Here is a 22,875-nt window from a genome sequence, read left to right as displayed (position 1 = left end):
TAATGGTGTTTTGGTTAAAATACCATTTTGCATAACAGTTTCATACAACAATAATAAGCACATCCATAGTTGAAATTTATATAGTACTTAATAGTTGGAAAAGTGCTTTACATACTTTTTTTCATTTCACCTTTTCAACAATCCTCTTAGGTACTACAGGCATTATTCCCATTTTGCAAATGAGGAAACTCAGGCTCAGAGAGGTTAAGGGTTAAATCCATTGCTATACAACTGATAATTATTGCAGTTTCCCTCTTACTCTAAGTGTTTCTTTCTTTCCACCATACCTAAGAAATCAAGCAAGGAAGAGACCTCAAGGCAAACACTCTACTTGTTTTCAGGAAAGTGCAAATGATCAATTTCTGTCTTTCCTGACTTTGGATTTTGATGCACTTATTTGCTAATATTGGTTCTTAGGTTTGATTTTTTTTTTGAGCTACATAGTGAGGTGTAGTGGAGAGTGCTATATTTGGAGTCAGGAAGACTTGGATTTGTATCTTGCTTTGGACATTTACTACCTGGGTGCCTGGGCAGGTCAGTTGACTTCTTCTGGGCCTCAGTTTCCTCATTTGTACAATAAGGACTGAGTGAGAAATGCCTTGTAGTTCTAAAGATATGATTTACTGAATAGTAAAAATTTTAGTGTCAAAGCACTTGATTTGGAGTCCAAGAGCCTAGGTTCAAATTCTGGCTATGTTCCTCAAGATATCTGTGACCTTAGGGAAGTCATTTAACCTCCCTGGGTCTTAGTGTCCTTATCTAAAAAATAAAGAATTTAGCTTGTGATCTGTAAAGTCCCTTCTACACCCATATCTGCTGGTCCTTATGACTTATCTACCTTGTCACCTTTATTCATTCCATAGTTTCTACCAAAAATCTATAATCAAAGGTAACAGCTATTTAGTCAAGACACTGCTTTTTACCTGTCTTAGAGATTCTGTGAGAGAGATCTGGAATCTGAGAATCATGGAATTGGAAGGTACTTTAAAGACCATCTCGTTCCACTGGCATCTGAACAAGAATATTCTCTATAAATGGTCATTTAATAAGTGAGAGAGAACTCTTGAGGCAACTATTCCATTTTAAAATAACTAATTATTAGGTTTTTCCTCACATTTATTCAGCTTGGGAGTGAGGGTTCTGAAAAACAGATGTTCACACTCTGATATTTTTTAACCAATTTTTTTACTTTAAAATTTTTACATTGACTTAATTTCCCTATGTCCTTTGCCACATTCATCTTTAAAGTTGGTATGACCAATTATGTAGTCCTAGATGAATAAATAATACTCAGATTACTAGAAGAGACCTTAATGATCATCTAGATCATGTCTCATTTAGTAGATGAAATTACACACTGTAGTTAGTTATGGACAGAGCCAGCAACCAAACCCAGGTCTCCTGACTCCTAGACAGTGAGATCACAAATCTATTAGGGTATCACTGTGTTCCAGACACTGGACTAGGTATTTTGAAGGATACAAAATTGTGAGAGAGTTTAGTTTTTTTTCTCAAGGAACTTGTCTACTAGGAGAAATAAGATACATGTATAAGTAACTATTGTAAAAGGCATTTTTAATGCCTTACTTGGAATTCAATTCAAGAAACATCTACTAAGTCTCCATTATGTGCAACACACTGTGGTAAGAGGGATACAAAGATACATGGACCATTCTCTTAAGTATCATGTAATGTAATGTTAGAGTAGTTTATCAAAAGAAAAAGACATCATTTTAAAATTATAGTTTTTGAAGAACATTAGGTCAACTAGATCATCTCTTAAAAATCATTCTATATTCTAAGGGAAACAGTTACTATAAATTAAATGTTCTGTGTATAAGTTTTACGTTAAAATTATGATATAAGGAGGGATGCATTTTTTTATGCCATGAATGTATCCTATAACTATTATTGTGGGATCCCTTGTGGAAGCATTATATACAGTTCATTCATTCCCATTTCATATGGCTTAAATAATAATTTTATTAGTTTAAAAGATTATATAAACTTGTGGTTGCATATTTACCCTTTTGAAATTTGGTTATATCTGTGATTTATTTGATGTCCTTGGTGAGGAGCACAACCCTCAATTATAATGTTGTATCTTTGGGAAGATAGAATTTGCTTCATGGCAATCTCCTTTATGATGTGGTTTCTGACAATTACTGGTGAAAATTAGTACTACTTGTATAAGGCATTATACCTACACATAAATATTTTAGAATATAGTTAGAGAATATTTGATTCTGATGAATTATCTCTTATAGAAGATGGGAGGAATCATGGCTTTATTTCTTCTTTTTTTTTTGGTTCTGTTATGTGGAAATTATTCAGCAACTTCCCTTCCCTCTCCACAAACATCAAAACTCTCCTCTCAAATCCCTAAAATAAAGTAAATATACAATGCTTGGAGGAGGAAAGGTGTGGTCTGTGTGGGTATGGCAACTTAAGACTTTTTAACTTGTTTATTCATTCAAGTGAATGAACATGTTTCATTTCCAGCCATTTAGACCAGAAATATGATTTCTCACAATGAAGTCATTCATTACAGCATCTTATTTGATGTTTAGAGTTAATAAATTTATCTGTATCCTCTAATAATTAATGAAGAGGATACATTCCCTTGGCATTTTTTTTTTTAGGAACTTGAGAGGGAACAGTAGAAATAACTTAGGAATAGTTGAATTTCATCAATCTCCAGAAAAGTATTAAAGTTTTGAAAACATTCTGCAGGGTATATGGAAAGCTCAGTGGATTAGTAGTCAGAAGCCCTACATTCTTGTCTTAGTTTTGCCACTAATTGTATGGGACCTCCAGCAGGCTACTTCATCTTTATGGGCCTTGATTTCTTCATCTTTTGACTTTTTTTTTTTTTTTTTGGCGGGGCAATGAGGGTTAAGTGACTTGCCCAGGGTCACACAGCTAGTAAATGTCAAGTGTCTGAGGCCGGATTTGAACTCAGGTACTCCTGAATCCAGGGCCGGTGCTTTATCCACTATGCCACCTAGCTATCCCTGATTTTTTCATCTTTAAAATGAAGAGTTTTAAGGTCTCTTGCAGCTCTCAGTCTATGATTCGGTGAATTAAAAGTCCATAATCTTCTAAGTAGCTTACTGGACGTTTTTTCCTCCCATGAGACAGTCTGAGTACTAAATAGTTTAATAACTCTATTATTATTATTATTATTATTATTTAGTAATACTAGTAAAATATTTTACCCCATTTTTTTGTGTTGGAAAAGTACTTATATTTATATAGGAAAAAATGAGGTAATGGAATATGAAGTGTGATAGGAATGTATTTAGAATCATTCTTATACAATCACTGAGTAGAAGGGACTTAAGGATATTCCAATTTTTTTTTCTCCTGCTTCTAGGTACGATTACACAAAGATATTTTCCTCCATCAGACTCTGAGATAAATTTTATAATTATTCTGTTATACTAAGAATACAAGAAATACTTTAAAGAGTATATAGAACTATATAGTCATTAGTCCTTTGCCTTCCTTATAGGTGTAATCCCATTTTTTGTTATGTTATTGTATAAGAGATAAGGGGATTGGCTCTAGAGTATCCAAGCCCACAGCAGAACCAATCTATGAACTTCAGCCCTCCATTATACCCAGATTTAATAGTCTTAGAATTTCTAGATTTTATATTTTACTGTTTTTAATTTCTATAACTGTATCTGAGTGGTATAGTCTTGTTTATATGTGTATATGGATCTGTCCAATTAGCATTTTGATTTGACTGTGGTATGAATGTTAAAGTTGTACTGAGGAGAGAAAGACACATCTAAATTTTATTGTAACATTTCACTCTAAGTTGTTGAATGGGGAAGATTTTACATGAATATAAACTCTGAAGAAAAAAGTTGACTCTGGGCCACCTTTTTGCAGTCATGGTAGCAGCTTCTTTCATAAAAGGGTATGAAATTGAAATGACAGGATTGTGGCTTCTACTCTTTAGAAAGATAAAGGAATACTCTCAGCTATCATTCATGATTAGGCATCAAATCTTTTTGTCACCCAGAGAGAAGTTCAGCAGGAAAATGGTCATCTCAGGATTGATGTACCTAAATAACTTTGAACCTGGCAGGAAGAAGAGTATTTCTCTTTCAGATCAGTAGATCTTCGAGCAAGCTCCAGCATTTTTGCTCAGATAAACATCAATGATATGCACTTAGTACAGTGCCTAGCACATAGTGAGTGTTTAATAAATGTTAACTGATTGATTAGTTTGCCAGTGGCAGGAGCTGAAGTGAGTGATAAGCAGGTCACATTGATCATCTTCAGGCTGTCAGTTCTGCTATTGAATTTGTTTCTTCCAGACAAGTAAAAGTACCTTAATCAGAGCAGTTCACATTGCCCCTCCCAAATCACTTTCTAAATTGGAGAGATTAATCTGATCCTAAATCCTTCTCATCATGACCATAACCAGGAAAGTCAACCAGTTCCTTCCAGTTCTACAGTATGCATTTGGGTGAAAGCCATCCACCAAAGCCATTTTTGCCTTTATCCTTGGCAGTGATTGGGGTGGATTTTGTCTTCTTATAGTCACTTCTCCCCCTTGCCTTGAACTTTACTGTTCCTGGTCTTTGCTTCTTTTGAGGTTTCTTAAAGCTATGTATTTTTTTTTTCTGCTTCATGATTTCCAGTGACTTCCCTACTATTCTTTTGTGGGTTTTTTTTTTGTTTTTTTGGTGAGGGAATTGGGGTTAAGTGACTTGCCCAGGGTCACACAGCTAGTACGTGTCGAGTGTCTTAGACTGGATTTGAACTCAGCTCTTCCTGAATCTAGGGCCAGTGCTCTATCCACTGCGATACCTAGCTGCCTTCTTCCCTACTATTCTTGCTCTGACCCTCTTTAAAAATATATGAAGACGGGGCAGCTAGGTGGCGCAGTGTATAAAGTACCGGCCCTGGATTCAGGAGTACCTGAGTTCAAATCCGGCCTCAGACTCTTGACACTTACTACCTGTGTGACCCTGGGCAAGTCACTTAACCCTCATTGCCCCACGGGAAAAAAAAACAGAAAGAAAGAAAAATATATGAAGACTGGGGCAGCTAGGTGGTGCAGTGGATAAAGCACCAACCAGCCTTGGATTCAGGAGGACCCGAGTTCAAATCCAACCTCAGGCCCTTGACACTTACTAGCTGTGTGACCCTGGGCAAGTCACTTAACCCTCATTGCCCCTCAAAAAAAAAATATATATATATATAGACACACACACATATTCTTATCTATTTCCCAGACTGCTTTGCTTTGGGTTGCAGATTGTGGACACAAACTACCTTGTCTGGTGCAGGACCATAATTATTGAAACTTCTCAGTTCAAACTCCCTCTCCAGCTTTCTACAAGCTGGTCTCTTCTTCCAAGTGATGCTGCTTGGAATGATCAGTGCCTTGAGGCACATGTTACATGACAAGACTTTATATAACCTGCAGAATGCTGAGGGACTGTCTGCTGCTTTCTAGCTATAGGAAAACTGACTTATCACTATCATGATGTATTTCAAGAACTTCTCCACCCTTTACTTTTAACATATTGGTCAGGGCCTCTTTTTCTTCCTCTTTCTCTGTCTTTAGGATTTTTGTTTCTCTTACCTAGTGAAGAAGGTGAAAAGGCTATAAACCTTTTTGTCTCACCTTTTGAATTACTTGGTTCTTTTTTTGAGGAAGAGAGATTGCTGAGGTTGTTTCTAATATATTGCTAATCTAGATTGGAAAGACTGGAAAACGATGGCCCAACTTTATCACTGCCCTTCCTGGACACATATTTAGTGGTGGAAGCTTGAGTGTGAATAATAAGGATCTTTGGAAAGGGATTCTTTTTCCAAACATTGACTATTTTGATGACTAGAAGCACATGTAATTTGGAACTCTTAGTCCTGATAGCTTAGTTCCTGTGCCTTAGAACACTTGTATGAGAAACTCCACTTAATCTGCATTGAGGTATCTTTGCCAGGTGTTGTTGCTTAGTTTTGTGACTGTTACATTTTGGGAGATAGTTCTGGCTACATTTTTACTTCTCGGATATATGGTGGCTCTTTCAACCCTGAATGTAGAGAAAAGAAATTCTCAGATTCTAATCTATGGATCATAAGTCTTCGTTCTTTCTGAGTAAATGTTGGCAACTCCTCAGTTTTAAATCCAGTGGCAACTTCTTCAGACTCATTAGTAAAGCATTGTCATGCTTTTTCTCTGTAATATCAAGGATGTTGGGTGAACCAGATGATATTGATGTCCCTTCCAGCTCTGGTATCTTTGGAATGTTATTGCTGAATGACCTTTCTAGGAGGCAAATGTAATTCACTAGAAAGAATATTGGATTTTAAGTTGGAAGAGATAAGTTCTAGTCTTGGCCCTACCAGTAATCAAATGTTTTGCCTTGAGAAGGCCATTGTGTCTCTCTGGGCTTCAGTTTCTTTGTCTGTGAAAAGAGCTGTCTTCAGCCAGAAAACGAAAAAAGAAAGGGAGAGAGTTACACACCATCTCCCTGTATGGCTTCTGAGGTTCTTTTCGGCACTAGTATCTATAAAGTGAGTTATTTGATTTCTGATAACTGGAATTGCCCATTTCTTGACCAGCTACGTTAATAATTTCATGACCTTTTCCCAGAGCTAGATCACATCAAGGAGACCTTGGATGAGGAACTAACGGGAGTGTGGCAGATTGCTCATCTTCGAACCATGCTCCCCTTTGCCTGTTTCAAACAGACCCCCTCATTCCTACAGGTTCTGGAAATTCCTAATTGCACTAAAAATATAATAGATGTCATCCTTTTCCTAAATGTATCCAGAAAATTCCAGAATTTTAAAAATAAGTTGTTTTACATAAAATTTTTATTAAAATGTTTTTAGATGGTTGTCAAACATAAACTTTTTTCATACCTCCTACTTTTTAGCACTATCAAATATTCCTTTAAGCATGGTCAAATTTGAATATTTTAGTTTGGTATGAAACTCTATGGTCTTATGTCTACAGTCTCAGAATCACAGAATCCTAGAGTTGGAAGGGACCACAGACCCCAAGTAGTCCAATTTGATACTATGTAAGAATCTTTTATCAAATAGTAAACATTTATTAAGTGCCTCTGATATATCCTGTACTGTGCTAAATTCTGAGGATATACAAAGTAGCATAAGACAATCCCTGCCCTGAAGGAGCTTACAAGGTAAAGGCCACATGCAAACAAATGTTCACAGAGAAAGCTTATATGTAGCATAAATAGGACATAATTAGGTCCTAGAATTAAGTGGGTCATCATTTCCATTTTAACAAGTATTTATTCAGCCTTTGCTTGAAAACCTCCTGTAAGGGAAAATCCACTCCTTTCTGAGGCAGCCCATTTAACATTTGCATAGTTATCTTGAATAATTAAGGATTATTTAGATTCTATTGTTAGAATTATTCTCTATATCAAGCCTAAACCTCTGTCTCTGCAACTTCCACCATTTTCTCCTAATTCTCCTCTCTGGCTAAAGAGACCAAATTCAACCCATCTTCCATATAATAGCCCTTTAAATACAAGTTCATATAACCACCGAATCTCATCTTTCCCATTCTAAAGATCTTGAAAAATGATCCTCATATGGCATAGTCTAAGGCCACCATTTTATTTTATCTCAAGACTTGTCAATATCTTCATTAAAATGTTTTGCAGAGAGCTAAACACAATGCTATCAGTATGGTCTGATCAAGGAGGAGTGCAGTGGCATATCCTCTTGTGTACTCAACACTTCTTGCTAGAACATCAAATTATCTTAACTTATTTGCTACCATGAAATGGCTTATGATTTAACATTTGGGTTTTTTTTCTCTTTCAGCCAGTGAGGGTTAAGTGACTTGCCCAGGGTTACACAGCTAGTAAATGTCAAATGTCTGAGACTGGATTTGAACTCATGTCCTCCTGACTCCAGGGCCAGTGATCTATCCACTGTGCCACCTAGCTGCCCCATTCCTTATCTTTTTTCAGTGACCTATTATCTAGCCATAACTTCTCCATCTTCTGCTTTTGAAGGTAAATTTTTTCCCCAACCCATTGCTCTTACTTGTTAAGATCTTTCTGGAACCAGGATCTTTTGTCCATTGTATTATTGTTTCTTTGCAATTTTATGTCACCTTTAAATCTGATAAACGGATCATTTTTGCCTTCATTCAGATGATGGATAAAATTATTGGATAGCACAGGGCCCAAGAGAAATCCTTGGGACACTGCATTAGAGACATCACTGAAAGTTTAAATTGAACCAAATTCTTGAGGACTGGGCAACCAGTTTTAAATTCTGATTGTGCTATAATCTAGCACGTGTCCATTTTAGGTAAACTATATTTTACCATTCTCCTGATATACCAATCTAGAATGAGGAAATGAGGTTAATCTAGTGTCAACAGTCCTTGATAAAGCCAGTTGACTTTCTGTGAACACTGTTTCCTTTTCTTAATAGAAAATCAAAGCTATGTTTAGGCAGCTAGGTGCTGCAGTGAATAAGAGTGTCAGGCTTGAAGTCAGGACTACCTGAGTTTACTTACTTGCTGTGTAATCCTTGGGCAGGTCACTTAACCGTGTTTGCCTCAGTTTCCCCCATCTGTAAAATGAGCTAGAGAAGGACATGGTGAACCACTCCAGTATCTTTGCCAAGAAAACCCAAATGGGATCACAAAGAGTTGGGTACAACTGAAACGATTCAACAAAAACTATCCCTTTAATTGCCAGAAATCAAAGCTAAATTCATTTGGCCTAGTTTTCTTACTGTGCTCTTTCTCTTTTTTGGGGTGGGTGAGGGGGTGAGAAGGGACAAAATTTACCTTTTTCTAGTACTGTGGAACTTCCTTTGTTCTTAAAGACCTTACAGACTATCATGTCCCCTAGTCTTCTTGTTACTCTGGGCTGTAGATCATCTCTGGTAATCTGCACTCATCAGTGAAGTTAGGTGTGTTCTTAACATTGGCTATCAACTCCCTATCTGCCATTTTTGGTCTATCCTTTCCAGTTCAAAGTTTATTCTTGGCAGAGAAGAAAGAAATAAAATAAGAGATGAGAAGTGCTATCTTGCCTCTGTCATTCTTCAGGTTTGCCCCATGCCCTTAAACAACAGACAGACCCTATTCTTTTATCCCCCCTTTAAAAAAGTGTCACTTGAAGGGTCCTCTTGGTTCTTAGTGTTTATCACTAATGTCAGATTACTCTGGACTTTGAGGATTCCTGAAATCATTCTTTTTTACAAGACCCATGCCATGCTTTTATATTCATTTTTCATTACCTAAGCTTGCTTTCATCTTCAATATATGTCTTTATAAAATCTTAGCAACATAGATTTAGAGAGATAGACGGAACTTGAGAGACCATTTAGAACATTTTCTACTACCACATTTTACAGATGCGGAAATTAAGACCAGGAAAATGAAGTGATTTTTCTAGGGTTACAAGGTTGAAAATAGGAGAGCTAGGATTTGGACCTAAGTCCTCTGATTCTTTTTTTTGGGGGGGGGCAATGGGGGTTAAGTGACTTGCCCAGGGTCACACAGCTAGTAAGTGTCAAGTGTCTGAGCCGGATTTGAACTCAGGTGCTCCTGAATCTAGGGCCGGTGCTTTATTCACTGAGCCACCTAGCTGCCCCCAGTCCTCTGATTCTTAAAGCAGCATTATTTGCATCCAGATTCTTCTCTTTTGTCAACTTCTCTTTTTTCTCAGTGGAATTCTTTAAGTTCTTGACTTCAAATTATAATTTTTGAGAGCTTCCTATCCCTGCCTCCCTTAGAGAATTTTAGTACATAAGATCACACTAATTTTGCTTTGAACCCTTTGAAATAAGCTCTTTTCAGATTTAGGGGATTGACTGTGCCTGGCTTTCCTTCCCACCCCTGTGACATTTTCAAAGATAGAAGAATGATCAGTTTCTCCTAAGGTTCCTGTAATTTCCATCCCAGAAACTAGTTCCTACTCCAGAAATAGTTTGTAGTAGAGTTGAAAATATTGCCAGATTTGGAGTCAGATAATGCAGGTTCAGATTGCAACTCTCATTTTTTGTGTGACTTTGGGCAAATAATTTTTTTGGACCTTACTTTATTTTCCCTGTAAAATGAAGGGGTTGGACTAGATTAGTGCTGCCAAACTGAAATAGAAATGGCTCCACTGAGGCATACATAAGGATTCCTGAGGGCTATATGTTCACTTAATTTTAAGATGTAATGGTATCTATGTTTTATTACATTTTAATTTATTTTGTTAAATATTTCCCAATTACATTTTAATCTCGTTTGAGCTGCACTCAGGAGTGTTGTGGGCTGTGTTGAGCCTGCTATGTGCTTGACACCTCTGGACTAGATAAGCTCTAAGATTACCCCAATTTAAATTTATGATCCAATGAACTTCCTTACTGGTTCTGTTTAGGTTGTAGTTGGTAATTAAGTGTTGTGTAGTGGAAAAAATACTGGACTTGGAATCTTGATAGAACTGGGTTTAAACTCTGGTTTGAAACAGCATAGTTTTATGGTAGCTAGGTGGTGCAGTGGATAAAGCACTGGCCCTGGACTCAGGAGTACCTGAGTTCAAATCCAGCCTCAGACACTTGACACTAGTTGTGTGACCCTGGGCAAGTCACTTAACCCCCATTGCCCCGCCCCCCCCCCAAAAAAAGAAACAGCATAGTTTTTAAAAAATCACATGCAAAGTTCAAGTTATGTCAGATTACAATGAAGGACCTCCTCTCTTCAATTAAAATAAAAAACTAGAACCATTATGTGGGTCTACAGAATTAATTTACTTCAGCAGTGGTTCATATGTTCACACCACCTTAAAAGAAAATAATGACATTAAATATGCATTTTTTTCTAAACAAGTGGATGGTTAGATGGGTTTGATCTACTTTTTATTTTTGTTAAAGAGAAGTATAAAATGGCTATAATTATGACAATCAGGTTCCTAATATATTTAAGTTTTTAAAACTTCTTTCTTTATGATTACTTGTCTTTGTTCCAAGCTACATTAATCACCAAAAATAGAGTACCAGTTAAATGCAATCATATATTCAGGGTATGTTTGCTAATTCAACTGCTTAGATAGTCTAAACTTAATAAAATAAAATTACTACAGTATTTACAGTACAAAATCTACATCTTTCAAAATTTAGTTATTTAAAATTAAAATACAAATGCCAGATTTTCTTCACATGAAAATTTACAAATGTGACATAGATAAAATATTTTCATAATGACTGGTTTTAAGTAGTGTTGATCAGAACTGATCTTCTGCTTAGTAGGGTTCATATTTAAACTACTGCATGTTGAAATAATCTTTGCCCCAATCTGCACATCTGAATTCAGTTTGCAGAATATGGCAAACAGCTGCATTTCAATTGAAAGCTACAACAACTGTAGGACATTAACCCGTTGAGAAGATTACAGTAGGTTTTCAGTTCCATGTTAACTGTATTTATTAGAGAAAATTGACTTTAGTGCTTCTGCTTTTGACTGACATTTCTTTTTTTAATGTCTGGAAGAAAGGAAATAAAGCATCTGAGTGATAGGACTTTGATGTGTAAAGAAGTTAATATCCAAAGTAGCTAATTATCTCAAACATCAAACAAAATTGTAGTCCTGGGAAATAATTATTTTAAAGAGTTTGATGAGCTATTGGCTCATCTTGTCAAGAAAATGCCATACACCTGTTTGATTTGTAAGTTAAATAATTTGTGAAAGAATGACTATAATTTCAAGAAAGTAGTATTGGATACTTTCCTTTCACCAACAGTGGTTCTGATGTGAAACACTTGTGCCAAAAAGTAGGTTTTTTTTTTTTTTATCAAAAGTGTCAATGAATAAGCATTTATTAGGCACTTACTCTGTACTAGACAACATCAAATGCTGGGTATACGAAGAAAAGCAAAAACACTGTCTCTGCCCTCAAAGAGCTCAAAATCTAATGGGAAAGACAACATGTGAAGAACTGTGTACATACCAGATTATATAGAGTAGATGAAAGGTAACTTCAGAGTAAAGAAAACGGGGATGTGGGAAGGGGTGGGGGGAAGACCCAGAAAGACCTTTAAAACTGGTGGGACTTGAGGTGAGTGTTGGAGAAGCCCAGGAAGGTGAAGAGGTAGAGATGGGGAGGGGAGCATTCCAGGCATGGGGGACAACCAGTGAAAAGGCACAGAGTGGGGAGATGGAGTGTTGTGTGTGAGGAACAGCCGGGAGGCCAGTGTAGTTGGATCATAGAGTAAGGGAAGGGGAGTAAAGTCTAAGACTGGAAAGGTAGGAAGGGGTCAGGTTGTGATGAGCTTTAACTGCCAAACAGCAGTTTATTGAATAAGGGGAAGGTGTGACATGGTCAGACCTGCACTTTAGGAAGATGACTTTGGCAGCTGAGTGGAAGATGGATTGGATTGGGATGGGGAGAGACTTGAGGCAGGGAGACCAACTGGCAGGCTGTTGTTATAGTCCAGGTTAGAAGTGATGAGATCCTGAGCTAGGGTTGTGGCTGTCTGAGTGGGAAGAGGGGAACGTATCCCATAGATATCGTGAACGAAGACAAATCAAGATTGATAACAGATTGATATGTGGGATGTGTGAGTGAGGGGTTGAGAATGACATTGAGGTTGTCATGGGTGACAACCACATGCCTGGGTGTGACTAGAAGGATGGTTGTGCCCTCTATAGTAAGTACTAGGAAAGTTGGGAAGAGGGGAGGGTTTTGGGGGAAAGAAAATGAGTTTTGTTGTGGCTACATTGTGTTAGAGATGCCTATATGACATCTAGTTTGTGGTGTTCAAAAGGTGATATGAAACTGGAGCTCAGGAGAGAGACTTGGGCTGGATAAGTAGATCTGGGAATCATCAGCATAGAGATGATGGAAGTGATGAGATCACCAGGTAAGACAGGATAGAAAGAAAAGAGAGCCCCAGCACACAGAGCCTCTGGGACCATCCACCATGAGAGGGCATGACATGAATGGAGAGCTAGCAAAGAAAACTGAGAAGGAAGGAGCAGTCAGGCAAGTAGGAAGAGAAAGAGGAGAGAAAGCAATGTCATGAAAACCTAGATATTATCAGGAGAAGTGGGTGATTGACGGTGTCAAAGGCTGCAGAGAGGTCAAGAAGGATGAGGACTGAGAAAAGGCCATTAGCTTTGACATTTAAGAGATCACTGGTGTGATAAAATAATGGGATTTAGCAGATACTCAAAGGCCTACCTGGAGATTAATCTAAACTGATTGAATTAAGTGAGAGTGATTGACTGCTGATTAGCCTCCTTCTAGTTAAATAGATTGTAATCACACCTGGCTAGCCCTTAAGAAGATATTGTTCTTAGAAGCTAGACTTTGAACTTAACTCAAGACCATCTTCAAGTCCAGTGACCAATGGATTTGGATGATGCTAACCAATCCAGCTTGAAGGACCTATGCCCATGCTCTGGACCTATAAAAAGCTTTCACAATCAGTTTTCTGGAGAGTTCATGATTGAAGCAGGCTTGTGGTGGAGGACTTGAGGAAAAACCAGACCAGGCTGGAACTGTAGGCTAGAGGCTTTTTCTTAACTTTCTGAACTCCACGTGAATATCTGTATGCTTTAATAAATGTTTAGTGCCCAAAGACTGGTGCTAAAGCTTCTAATTTAAGGCGATCACACAATTTAGATTTTAAACATCACATTGGTAACTTTGGAGAAAGCAATTTTAGTTGAATAACATCAGAAGTCAGATTGTAGAGAATTTAGAAGAGAGTGAAACAAATGGAGACACTGAATTTAGATAGCCATTTCCAAAGAATTTAGCTGAGAAGGTGAAGAGATTTGAATGATAGGTAGAAGGAACAGAGCAAGATTTATTTTAAGGTAGGAGACATGGGCATGTTTTAGATAGGTAAGAAGATAGGGAGAGATTGAAGATGAGAAAGAGAATATAGAGTTGGATTGGATTGGATGGGGGGGTGGTGGTGTGACTGGAATCAAGGAGAGCAGTTAGCAGATGGTTCCAGTGATTTGTGGTGTGGCAATGTTATTCTTCTTATGGCAGTGAGAATAGAGAGGAGGCAGATGAAAGAGATACAGGGATAGAATTCATAGGACTTGGGGGGTTGAAATTGGAGAAATGGGAAGGTTCATTGATGGTACAAGAGTTTTGAACCTGGACTACAGAATTATGTTAGTAACATGAATGAAAATAAGAGAATGAGGAGCAGGAAAATTCTTTGGGAAAGTCACATGTTGAACTTAATTTTAGGTGTCAGTGGAACATCCACATGAGATATCCAGCAAGCAGATAGAAATGTGGAGTTCAGGGATGAAGAGTGAAATAGCTGAAGCTTTAGTAGACGAAAGTCCCCAGAGAGAGTGTAGATGGTGAGGAATCTAGAGGTCAGAGCAGTGATGAAGTCTACTTTTGGGATTGGGGTATGAAAAACAAGATTCAGAGGAGGAGGTGCATAAAACTTAGTCAAGGAATTAAGAAAGGAATCAGAAAAGTACTCTGCTTTGGAAGCCAAAGGAGAATACCATCCTGATTGGGAGGTTTGGTGGAATGGGGAGCACTTATGAATGCTGCAGGGAAATCAGTAAAAGAATTGAGGGAAATCAGTAAAAGGACTGAGATTAGATCATTGGATTTGACAGGATTGAGGTGGCTAATCTTTCAGGAAGAAGTTTCAGTAGAATAGTAGAGATGGTAACCATATTACAAAGGGTTAAAGAGGGAGTGAATGGTGAGATAGTCGGAGAACTAGAATAGGCTGTGCTTGGGAAAAATTTGATGGTAAAGAAAGGAGATAGAGACATCAGAGCTATTACTAGCATTGCATTTATAGATGGGGTAGCACAAACCGTGCCTTCAAATAAATAAGTGGGAGGGAAGAGTATGGTAGGTATAGAGGTTGCACCAGTCTGAGCCAGTGAGGTGCTTGTCTTTTTGTCCCTCCTTTAACCTTTCACTACTCCTTCCACTCTCAGTTGAGATCCTTGCTCATATTTTACTGAAAAAAATTGAGGCTATTTGCTTATAGCGATCTTTTCTTTCCTCTTCTTCATCTTGTATCACTCAGATGCCCTCAGCCACTGTTTCTTCCTTTACCCTTGTCTCATATGAAGAGGCAGATCTTTCTACTAGCACAAGCAGTACTGTTCTATCCTGTCTTCTTCAACAGATTGCACCATCTATTGTTCCCATCTCTCAATTATCTTCAATCTCTGTGTACTGCCTTCTCACTTACCTTCATTCTCTCCATTCCCAACTGCCTACAGATAGGCCCATATCATCTCCATTCTCACAAAACCCTCAGTTGATCCTTCCATCCCTGCTATCATACTATTTCTCTTCTGCCCTTTGTGGCTCAACGTCTGACAGGTGCCTTCCACTTCACCTGTCACTTTCTTCTTAACCTCCTACAATCCAACTTCAGACCTCATCATTCCACTGAAACTACTCTCATTAAAGTTACCAATGATCTCCTAGTTACCAAATCTATTGTCCGTTTCTCAGTCCTCATTCTTCTTGACTCCTCTGCAGCCTTTGACACTGTCAGTCACCTTTTTCTCTTCGATACTCCCTTCTTCCTAGGACACTATTTTCTTTTGGTCTGAGACCTTTCTTTCTCAGTTTCCTTTGCTGGATCCTTATCCAGGTCATGCTTGCTAACCCTGTGTGTCCCACAGGACTCTGTCCTGGGGCCTTTTCTCTTCTCCCTCTATACTACTCTGTGATCTCTTCAGTTCCCATATATTTTATTGAAATGATTCTAAAATCCACCTATCTAGTCTTAACCTTTTTGCTGATTTCCAGTCTCATATCTTGAACTGGATCTCTGGTAGACATCTTGTACTCAGTATGTCTCAAACTGAATTCATTATCTTTCCCCCTAAAACCTTCTCCCCCTTCCAAACTTCCCTATTACTGTTGAGGGCACCTCCCAGTTCTCCAGGCTTGAAATTTGTTGTCACTCTTGATTTCTCACTGTCTTATTCAATCTGTTGCCAAAGCCTGTTGATTTCACACTTGTAACATCTCTCAAATATTCCCCATTCTCTTCTATACTGCCCCCATTCTGGTATAGGCCCTCATCACCTCATGCTTGAACTATTGCAGTAAGCTACTGGTTGGTCTGCCCTCCATAAGTCTCTCATCACTACAGTCCATCCTCTCTTCAGCCACCAAAATGATTTTCCTGGACCACAGGTCTGATCATTTCACTTCCTTACTCAATCAGCTAACCTTCTGTTTGGCATTCAGAACTCGACCTTATAAGCTGCCATGGGTTTAATAAATAATAAACAAACAAACAAACAAACACACAAACTCTATGTAGATGACTCCTAAATCTTTAGATCCAGCTCTACTCTCTATCCTCAGCTGCAGTTGCTCATCTTCATCTATCTATTAGATATTCCAAACTAAATGTCTCTTAAGCATTTAAACTTAACATGTCAAAAAACTCATCCTTCCCTCAATCCCCTCCTTCCAACTTTTGAACTTAAGTAATTCTGTATAGTACACTTGGATCTTTCCACTCTCTCAGCTATGCAGTGTTAGAATTATCCTAGATACCTCACTTTCACCCCCACATATCCAGTCTGTTTCCAAATAATGTCATTTCTACCTCCACAAAATTTTTTGCATCATTCCCCTTTTCTCTACTCAGGTGCTCACTATCTCATCACCTTTTGCCTGGGCTATTGCAATAACCTCTTGATTGATCTCCCCAATTCAGGTCTTTGCCCTTTCCAAATCCATCTGCTATGTAGTTATCAAATCATTTTCCTAAAGTGTATATCTAAACATTTAATTAATTTCCTTACTCAATAAACTCCACTTTATTGCTTATAGGATCAAATATAAGCTTTCTGTTTAACTTTTAAAACTCATTTATAATCAGCCCCCAACTTGTCTTTTCTACCTTATGATTCCCCTTCCTATACTCTCTACTGGCCCTCCCCCCCACACCGTGCTTTTTTTTTTTGTTACTGTTTTTCACACATGATGTACCATCTCCCATCTCCATGCTCCCATGTTGTTGCACTGGCTGTATCCTATGCCTAGAATACACTCTCATCTGAACTTTACCTGTTAGAATCCCTAGCTACTTTCAAAACTCTCCATAATTTATACCCCCCCCCCATAATTACCCTGTATTTATTTTGTTTGTTTTTTTGTTTATGTGGGGCAATGGGGGTTAAGTGACTTGCCCAGGGTCACACAGCTAGTAAGTGTCAAGTGTCTGAGGCCGGATTTGAACTCAGGTCCTCCTGAATCCAGGGCTGGTGCTTTATCCACTGTGCCACCTAGCTGCCCCCCCCCATTTATTTTGTATATTTGTTTTTATCAGGCCTCAGGTGACTCTGGGCAAGTCACATAATTTCTCTGTTTCCTTATCTGTTAAATGGAGATAATAGCATATGCCTCTTTTTGGTTGTGGGCTGTTTGAGGACAAAATGAGGTAATATTTACAAAATGCTTTGTAAACCTTAAAACACTATATAAATAATATTATTCTCAGAATAATGTTTTAAACGCAAATATGGTTACAAAAATAAAAAATGCAAACATTCAAAATAATTTCATGGATCCTAAGTTAAGAACCTCTGCCTTATGACTTTAATACTATAGCAATTTGGTGGAGATAAGGAAAGGGGAAAACAAGTCAAGGCATTCTAAAGAAGATGAATCTTGAGGGAAAGTGGAGATTCTAAGAAGCAGAGATAAGGATGGAAAACTCTTCAGGCATGATGGCAGCCAATCCAAAATCAGAGAGGGGAGATAGAGCGGAAGTGTGAGGAACACCAAGTAGACCAATGTGGATGGACCACAAGAGAGGGAGAAAACAAGTCAAGGCATTCTAAAGAAGCTGAATCTTGAGGGAAAGTGGAGATTCTAAGAAGCAGAGATAAGGATGGAAAACTCTTCAGGCATGATGGCAGCCAATCCAAAATCAGAGAGGGGAGATAGAGCGGAAGTGTGAGGAACACCAAGTAGACCAATGTGGATGGACCACAAGAGAGGGATGAGTCAAATTTTGAAGAGCTTTAAGTGCCAAAGGACTTTATATTTGATCATGTATGAAATAGTGAGCCAGTGGAGTCAGAGTAAGGGGAAGTATGGTTGTTTCTAGATGTTATGAAAAGCATTTTGTCAGCTGAGTGGGGGATGGGTTGGAGTGCAAAAGATTTGGTGCAGAGAGACTAATTAAAAGGTCATTACAATATTCCTGGTGGGAGCTGGTGGATCTTTAACTAGGGTTGTGGCTGTGTGAATAGAGAGAGTATAAAGATAAGATAGTGTAAAGATAGAAACAAGATTTGGCATCTGATATGATAAAGACTCTCTACCAGTACAGGTAGCAAACAACTGTTCTGTAACTTAATCTTATGGAGTTGCATTCCTTACCTAAATGCATTTTTGTATCAAATCCTTCTGGAATATTTGCTTTCATGAATGAATAATGCAGTTATAATCATATTGTTGTACAAAATAGGGTTTACTAGTTTTCTTGTGTTGATGAGCAAACAAGATTTTTATAGATTATACTAAGTAGGATATTTAAAATAATTCATGCTTTATTACATTTTATCATTGCTGCCATTTCTCATATGCTTTTATTTACAGCTAAAATACTTTTGCAAGCTTTGTTATTTCTTTTTGTTTATATAGATGAATAATACTGCAGCTAGCCCGATGTCAGCTATTGCTACCTCAAGTAGTGGAAGAGGCACAGGGAAATCTACAAGTTTTGCTCTTGAACTGCAGAGTATGATGTAAGTATTGTATCCATATAGACTTTAAACTATTTAAAAAGTATTCCTGAGAAGGACATAGATCTAACAAATAGAAAGTATTGAAAAATAAGTTTGGAAGTGACTAAGAAAGAAAAAAAAACATGTCGAATAGTCTTTATTATTACATTTAAAATAAATATCTAGTTGGGTAAAACGGCTTATCTATAATGTAACTTTATGTGATTATAATGCACACTTGGTTCTACTTTGAAAAAGTTAATATAAGTGATTAATTGTTTATAAACTATGACTTGTAAATGTTTTCAACATTTAAAAGACTGCTTTAATTTTTCAAGAATTAGATGTATGTTATAGATTCTGCATTTATAAGACAGTTCAAATATTTTGAAGTAGTTAAAATTGAAACCATTTAAGTTTATGATTACAAAAGATAATCAGAGAAATATTTGTTTTTTAATGGTATTTGAATAATAAAAAGCTTAATTAATCAAGAATTTGTAATTGTGATAATATTACTAAGCATCACAGCTTAGAATTTTGATTAAGTAGTCTCTAATCCATCTCTAAGAAGCTTCATAATTATGAAGGTTCCTTTCCTAAGGCTCTATTTTGCTTGATTGATTACTATTGCATTGCAACCTGACTTGGCAAAGACAAGTAATTCATAATCTGATGGCAGAGAAGCTTATTCCCCCTAAATGTTTGTCTGCTAATGCATCTTAGTTTTTATTTCATATGGTCTTTGGAAAGAGGACAAAATGAGTTCTTTTCCTGTGGTTAATTTTTCATAATTTGTCAGTTCAGGGGAGGTATTTCTTCCTGAAAATGAAATGGCTTCCCTTGAATTGTGAATTCAATTGGTAGCTTAATTCATGTAGTGATTCATTAAATATAAAATGAATTAGGGATTCTTTGTTCAGAATGTTCTAGTTGACTGTACCTGGACATAGTATTATAGTCTCACACACACTCTGTTATGGTGATATTTGGGTAGTCTTAGTGCTTAATGAGGCAACTAGGTGGTGCAGTGGATTCAGTGATGGGCCTGGAGTCAAGAAGGCCTGAATTAAAATCTGGTCTCATATACTTACTAGCTGCATTACCCTGGGAAAAACCCTTCACCTCTGTTTTCCTTAGTTTCTTCAACTGTTAAATGGAGATAATAAAGCAATTACCTTTTTCTTCTCCTATCCTTTCCCCTTTAATGAAAATTATCTTGGAGAGTTTTTTCAGTTAGAGCTTAATTGCATTTCTAACATTGCTACTGTAACATTACAGTTCTGATTCATAGTACTAATATATAAAACTTCTAGGTCATTGATTTAATTCAGTCCCCATTTAAGATAGGCCTTTTAAAAATAGAATTCAGAGCTTAATTTTTTTAATCTAGAAAAACAAACCAAAAGCAACCCATAAAACAGTTTTATTTTATATTATTTCCTTTTTACTGATGAGCAGCATATGGGACTGCTTTCAGTCACTGGAGCAATTTAGTGCTAGGACAACCAGTTGTCCCAGGTGACACTGTTTTATATTCTAGGATTATATAATATAGAAGTAAATTATACCCTGTGGAAAAATGTGGATAAAACAAGCTGTTAAAGGATATTGACATTGTAGTTAAGGGGTATCTTTACTTTAGATAAGGCTATCTAATTTAAAAGATACACACAAAAGAGGTTATTTGAAAGAGTGGCCTCAGAGTCAGCCAGACCTGGATTCAAGTCCACCTCTGATATATTTTGTGTGTGTGTGTGTGTGTGTGTGTGTGTGTGTGTGTGTGACACCTTGGGCAAATTGCTTAACTTTTCAGTGACCCAGCTAACTCTCTGAGACTTCATATTATGGAAAAGTTCCTCACTGAAAGCTTTCCACATGGATAAAGTCATAGGTCCGGTAAAAAACAACAATAAAAAAACCAAAAACCAAACATTCTTGGTTTTTTTTTTTGTTTGTTTGTTTTAGTGAGGCAATTGGGGTTAAGTGACTTGCCCAGGGTCACACAGCTAGTAAGTGTCTGAGGCCAGATTTGAACTCAGGTACTCCTGACTCCAGGGCTGGTGCTCTATTCACTGGGCCACCTAGCTGCCCCATAAAACCAAACATTCTTATCCATAACTTTCCCCCAATTGTATTTAGTTACATTTTAAAACCATGAAAGAATTTGATCAAGCTTAGGGGAACCTAAAAGAGTATAGGCTCTCTATCTGTATCTATATGTATAGGCTCTCTATCTGAAACATATCATTTTGTTTCTGGAGAACCAGAAGATATTAAAAATTAAATGAATTAAAACTTGTCCCTCCAGAAAATTTTAATTCTAAGTTTTTTAACGACTGGAATTTTTTTTTTTTTGGTGGGACAATGAGGGTTAAGTGACTTGCCCAGGGTCATACATAAATGTCAAGTATCTGAGGTCGCATTTGAACTCAGTTCCTCCTGAATCCAGGGTCAGTGCTTTACCTACTGTACCACCTAACTGCTCCTACTGGAGATATATATATATATATATATATATATATTTTAAAAACTGCTCTTTGAATCAGAATCATTCTAAAGGGTGGTTTTAGTTCTGCTTTTCTTTTTGTTATCACCAGGGATTTTGTTGTAGATTTTGTAGCATCACATTTCTTACATCTTCACAGAGTTGGGAATGGAAGCGATAAGAATTTCCCTCTATGGTGGTTACATCTAAAAAGCTTTAGGGAAGAAATTCTAGAAATAAAGGATTTCTACACTTTTTTTCATATGGGTAAGATAGGTTTAATGACCCTGGAGCATTTAACTAGAAGAAGAAAAGACTTGAGAAGGTGGTAAGAGGGGAATTTGGTAGCTTTCTTTAGGTATTTGAAGGATTGTCATGTTGAAGAGATAGTGTTCTGCTTAATTTTAGAGGGTCGATTTACAGTGGAAGTTGTAGAAAGGCAAATCTCTGTTCAACAAAAGGCAAACTTTCTAATAATTAGAACTGTTCAGAAGTGGATTGAGCAGAAAGTAGTCAGTTCCGTGTCCCAGGACACTGGAAGTCCATAAATAGGGGCTGGAGGTTCACTTGTTAGGGATGCTGTAGATGTAACTCTGTGGCCTCCCAAGTCCTTCTCAACACTGATAGTCTTTGGGGCAGCTAGATGGCGCAGTGGATAGAGCACCGGCCCTGGAGTCAGGAGGATCTGAGTTCAAATCCGGCCTCAGACACTTAACACTTACTAGCTGTGTGACCCTGGGCAAGTCACTTAACCCCAATTGCCTCACTAAAAACAAACAAACAAACCAAAAAAACCACTGATAGTCTTTGTGATTCTGAGATTCTGTGTATTGTTTCTTTGAAATGTCCCATAATGTTAGAAATGGATCACAGCTGCAGAGCTGGAGGAGACCTCAGAGGTCATCTAGTCTAAACTCCTTCATTTTACAGATGAAGGCCTTGAAGTACAGAAAGATGAAATGTTTGCCTGAGGTCACACAGAGAGGTGGCAGAGCCTGGCTTCTAACCTAAGTCTTAATGTTTCCAAATGGATTACTTTTTCCATTGTCCTGGGGAAAACTTCAGAGAAATCTATAAAAACTTTATGTAAAAGCAGAGGAGGTTTCCATTGGTACTTTGTTTTTGTAAAGTATTCGGGTGTCTGGTTCTTGGTTTTTATATAGAGAATTTGTTGCTTGTACTGAAAAGGAAATTGAAAAACAAAGTTTTTTCCTTCCTAAATTCCATGCATACTTTTTTTTTTGGTGGGGTAATGAGGGTTAAGTGACTTGCCCAGGGTCACACAGCTAGTAAGTGTCAAGTGACTGAGGCCGGGTTTGAACTCAGGTCCTCCTGAATCCAGGGCTGGTGCTTTATCCACTGTGCTACGTAGCTGCCCCCCATGCATACATTTTTGCAAATTTCTTCATAATTAAGAAACCTAGATAATTTTCTGAGCAAAGTTATAATTGTTTGTGTATGTGAAAGAAATGGACATCTGTTAGAATTTCTATATGTATTAAAAGTGTATAATCTGAAATGAACCTATAAAATAAATGTCTTAATTGGATTGGGATTACTTAAAGTTTTATCAACATGTTAATAAAAATAATTTTGGGGGGAAGTAAAAGGAGAATTATAATTTGAAATAATGTCAACATGTCAAGGCTAAGCTCTGGTCAGAAAA

At 37.4% G+C, this 22,875-nt stretch overlaps 1 protein-coding gene across 4 annotated transcripts in view; it reads left to right on the top strand.

Annotated features, from left to right (window-relative positions):
* Window positions 1-22,875, top strand: part of SUPT3H (SPT3 homolog, SAGA and STAGA complex component) — a 675,661-nt gene that overhangs the window by 10,108 nt on the left and 642,678 nt on the right. For all 4 annotated transcript variants that reach the window (XM_043964162.1, XM_043964163.1, XM_043964161.1 and 1 more), the window contains exon 2: window positions 18,639-18,742. In XM_043964162.1, the coding sequence (XP_043820097.1) occupies window positions 18,639-18,742 (104 nt within the window). The remainder of the gene's footprint in view (window positions 1-18,638; window positions 18,743-22,875) is intronic.

The sequence above is a fragment of the Dromiciops gliroides genome, chromosome 4, assembly GCF_019393635.1.
Source record: "Dromiciops gliroides isolate mDroGli1 chromosome 4, mDroGli1.pri, whole genome shotgun sequence".
Lineage (NCBI taxonomy): Eukaryota > Metazoa > Chordata > Mammalia > Microbiotheria > Microbiotheriidae > Dromiciops > Dromiciops gliroides.
The sequence above is the reverse complement of the archived record's forward strand: the minus strand, read 5'-3'. Positions and strand labels throughout refer to the sequence as shown.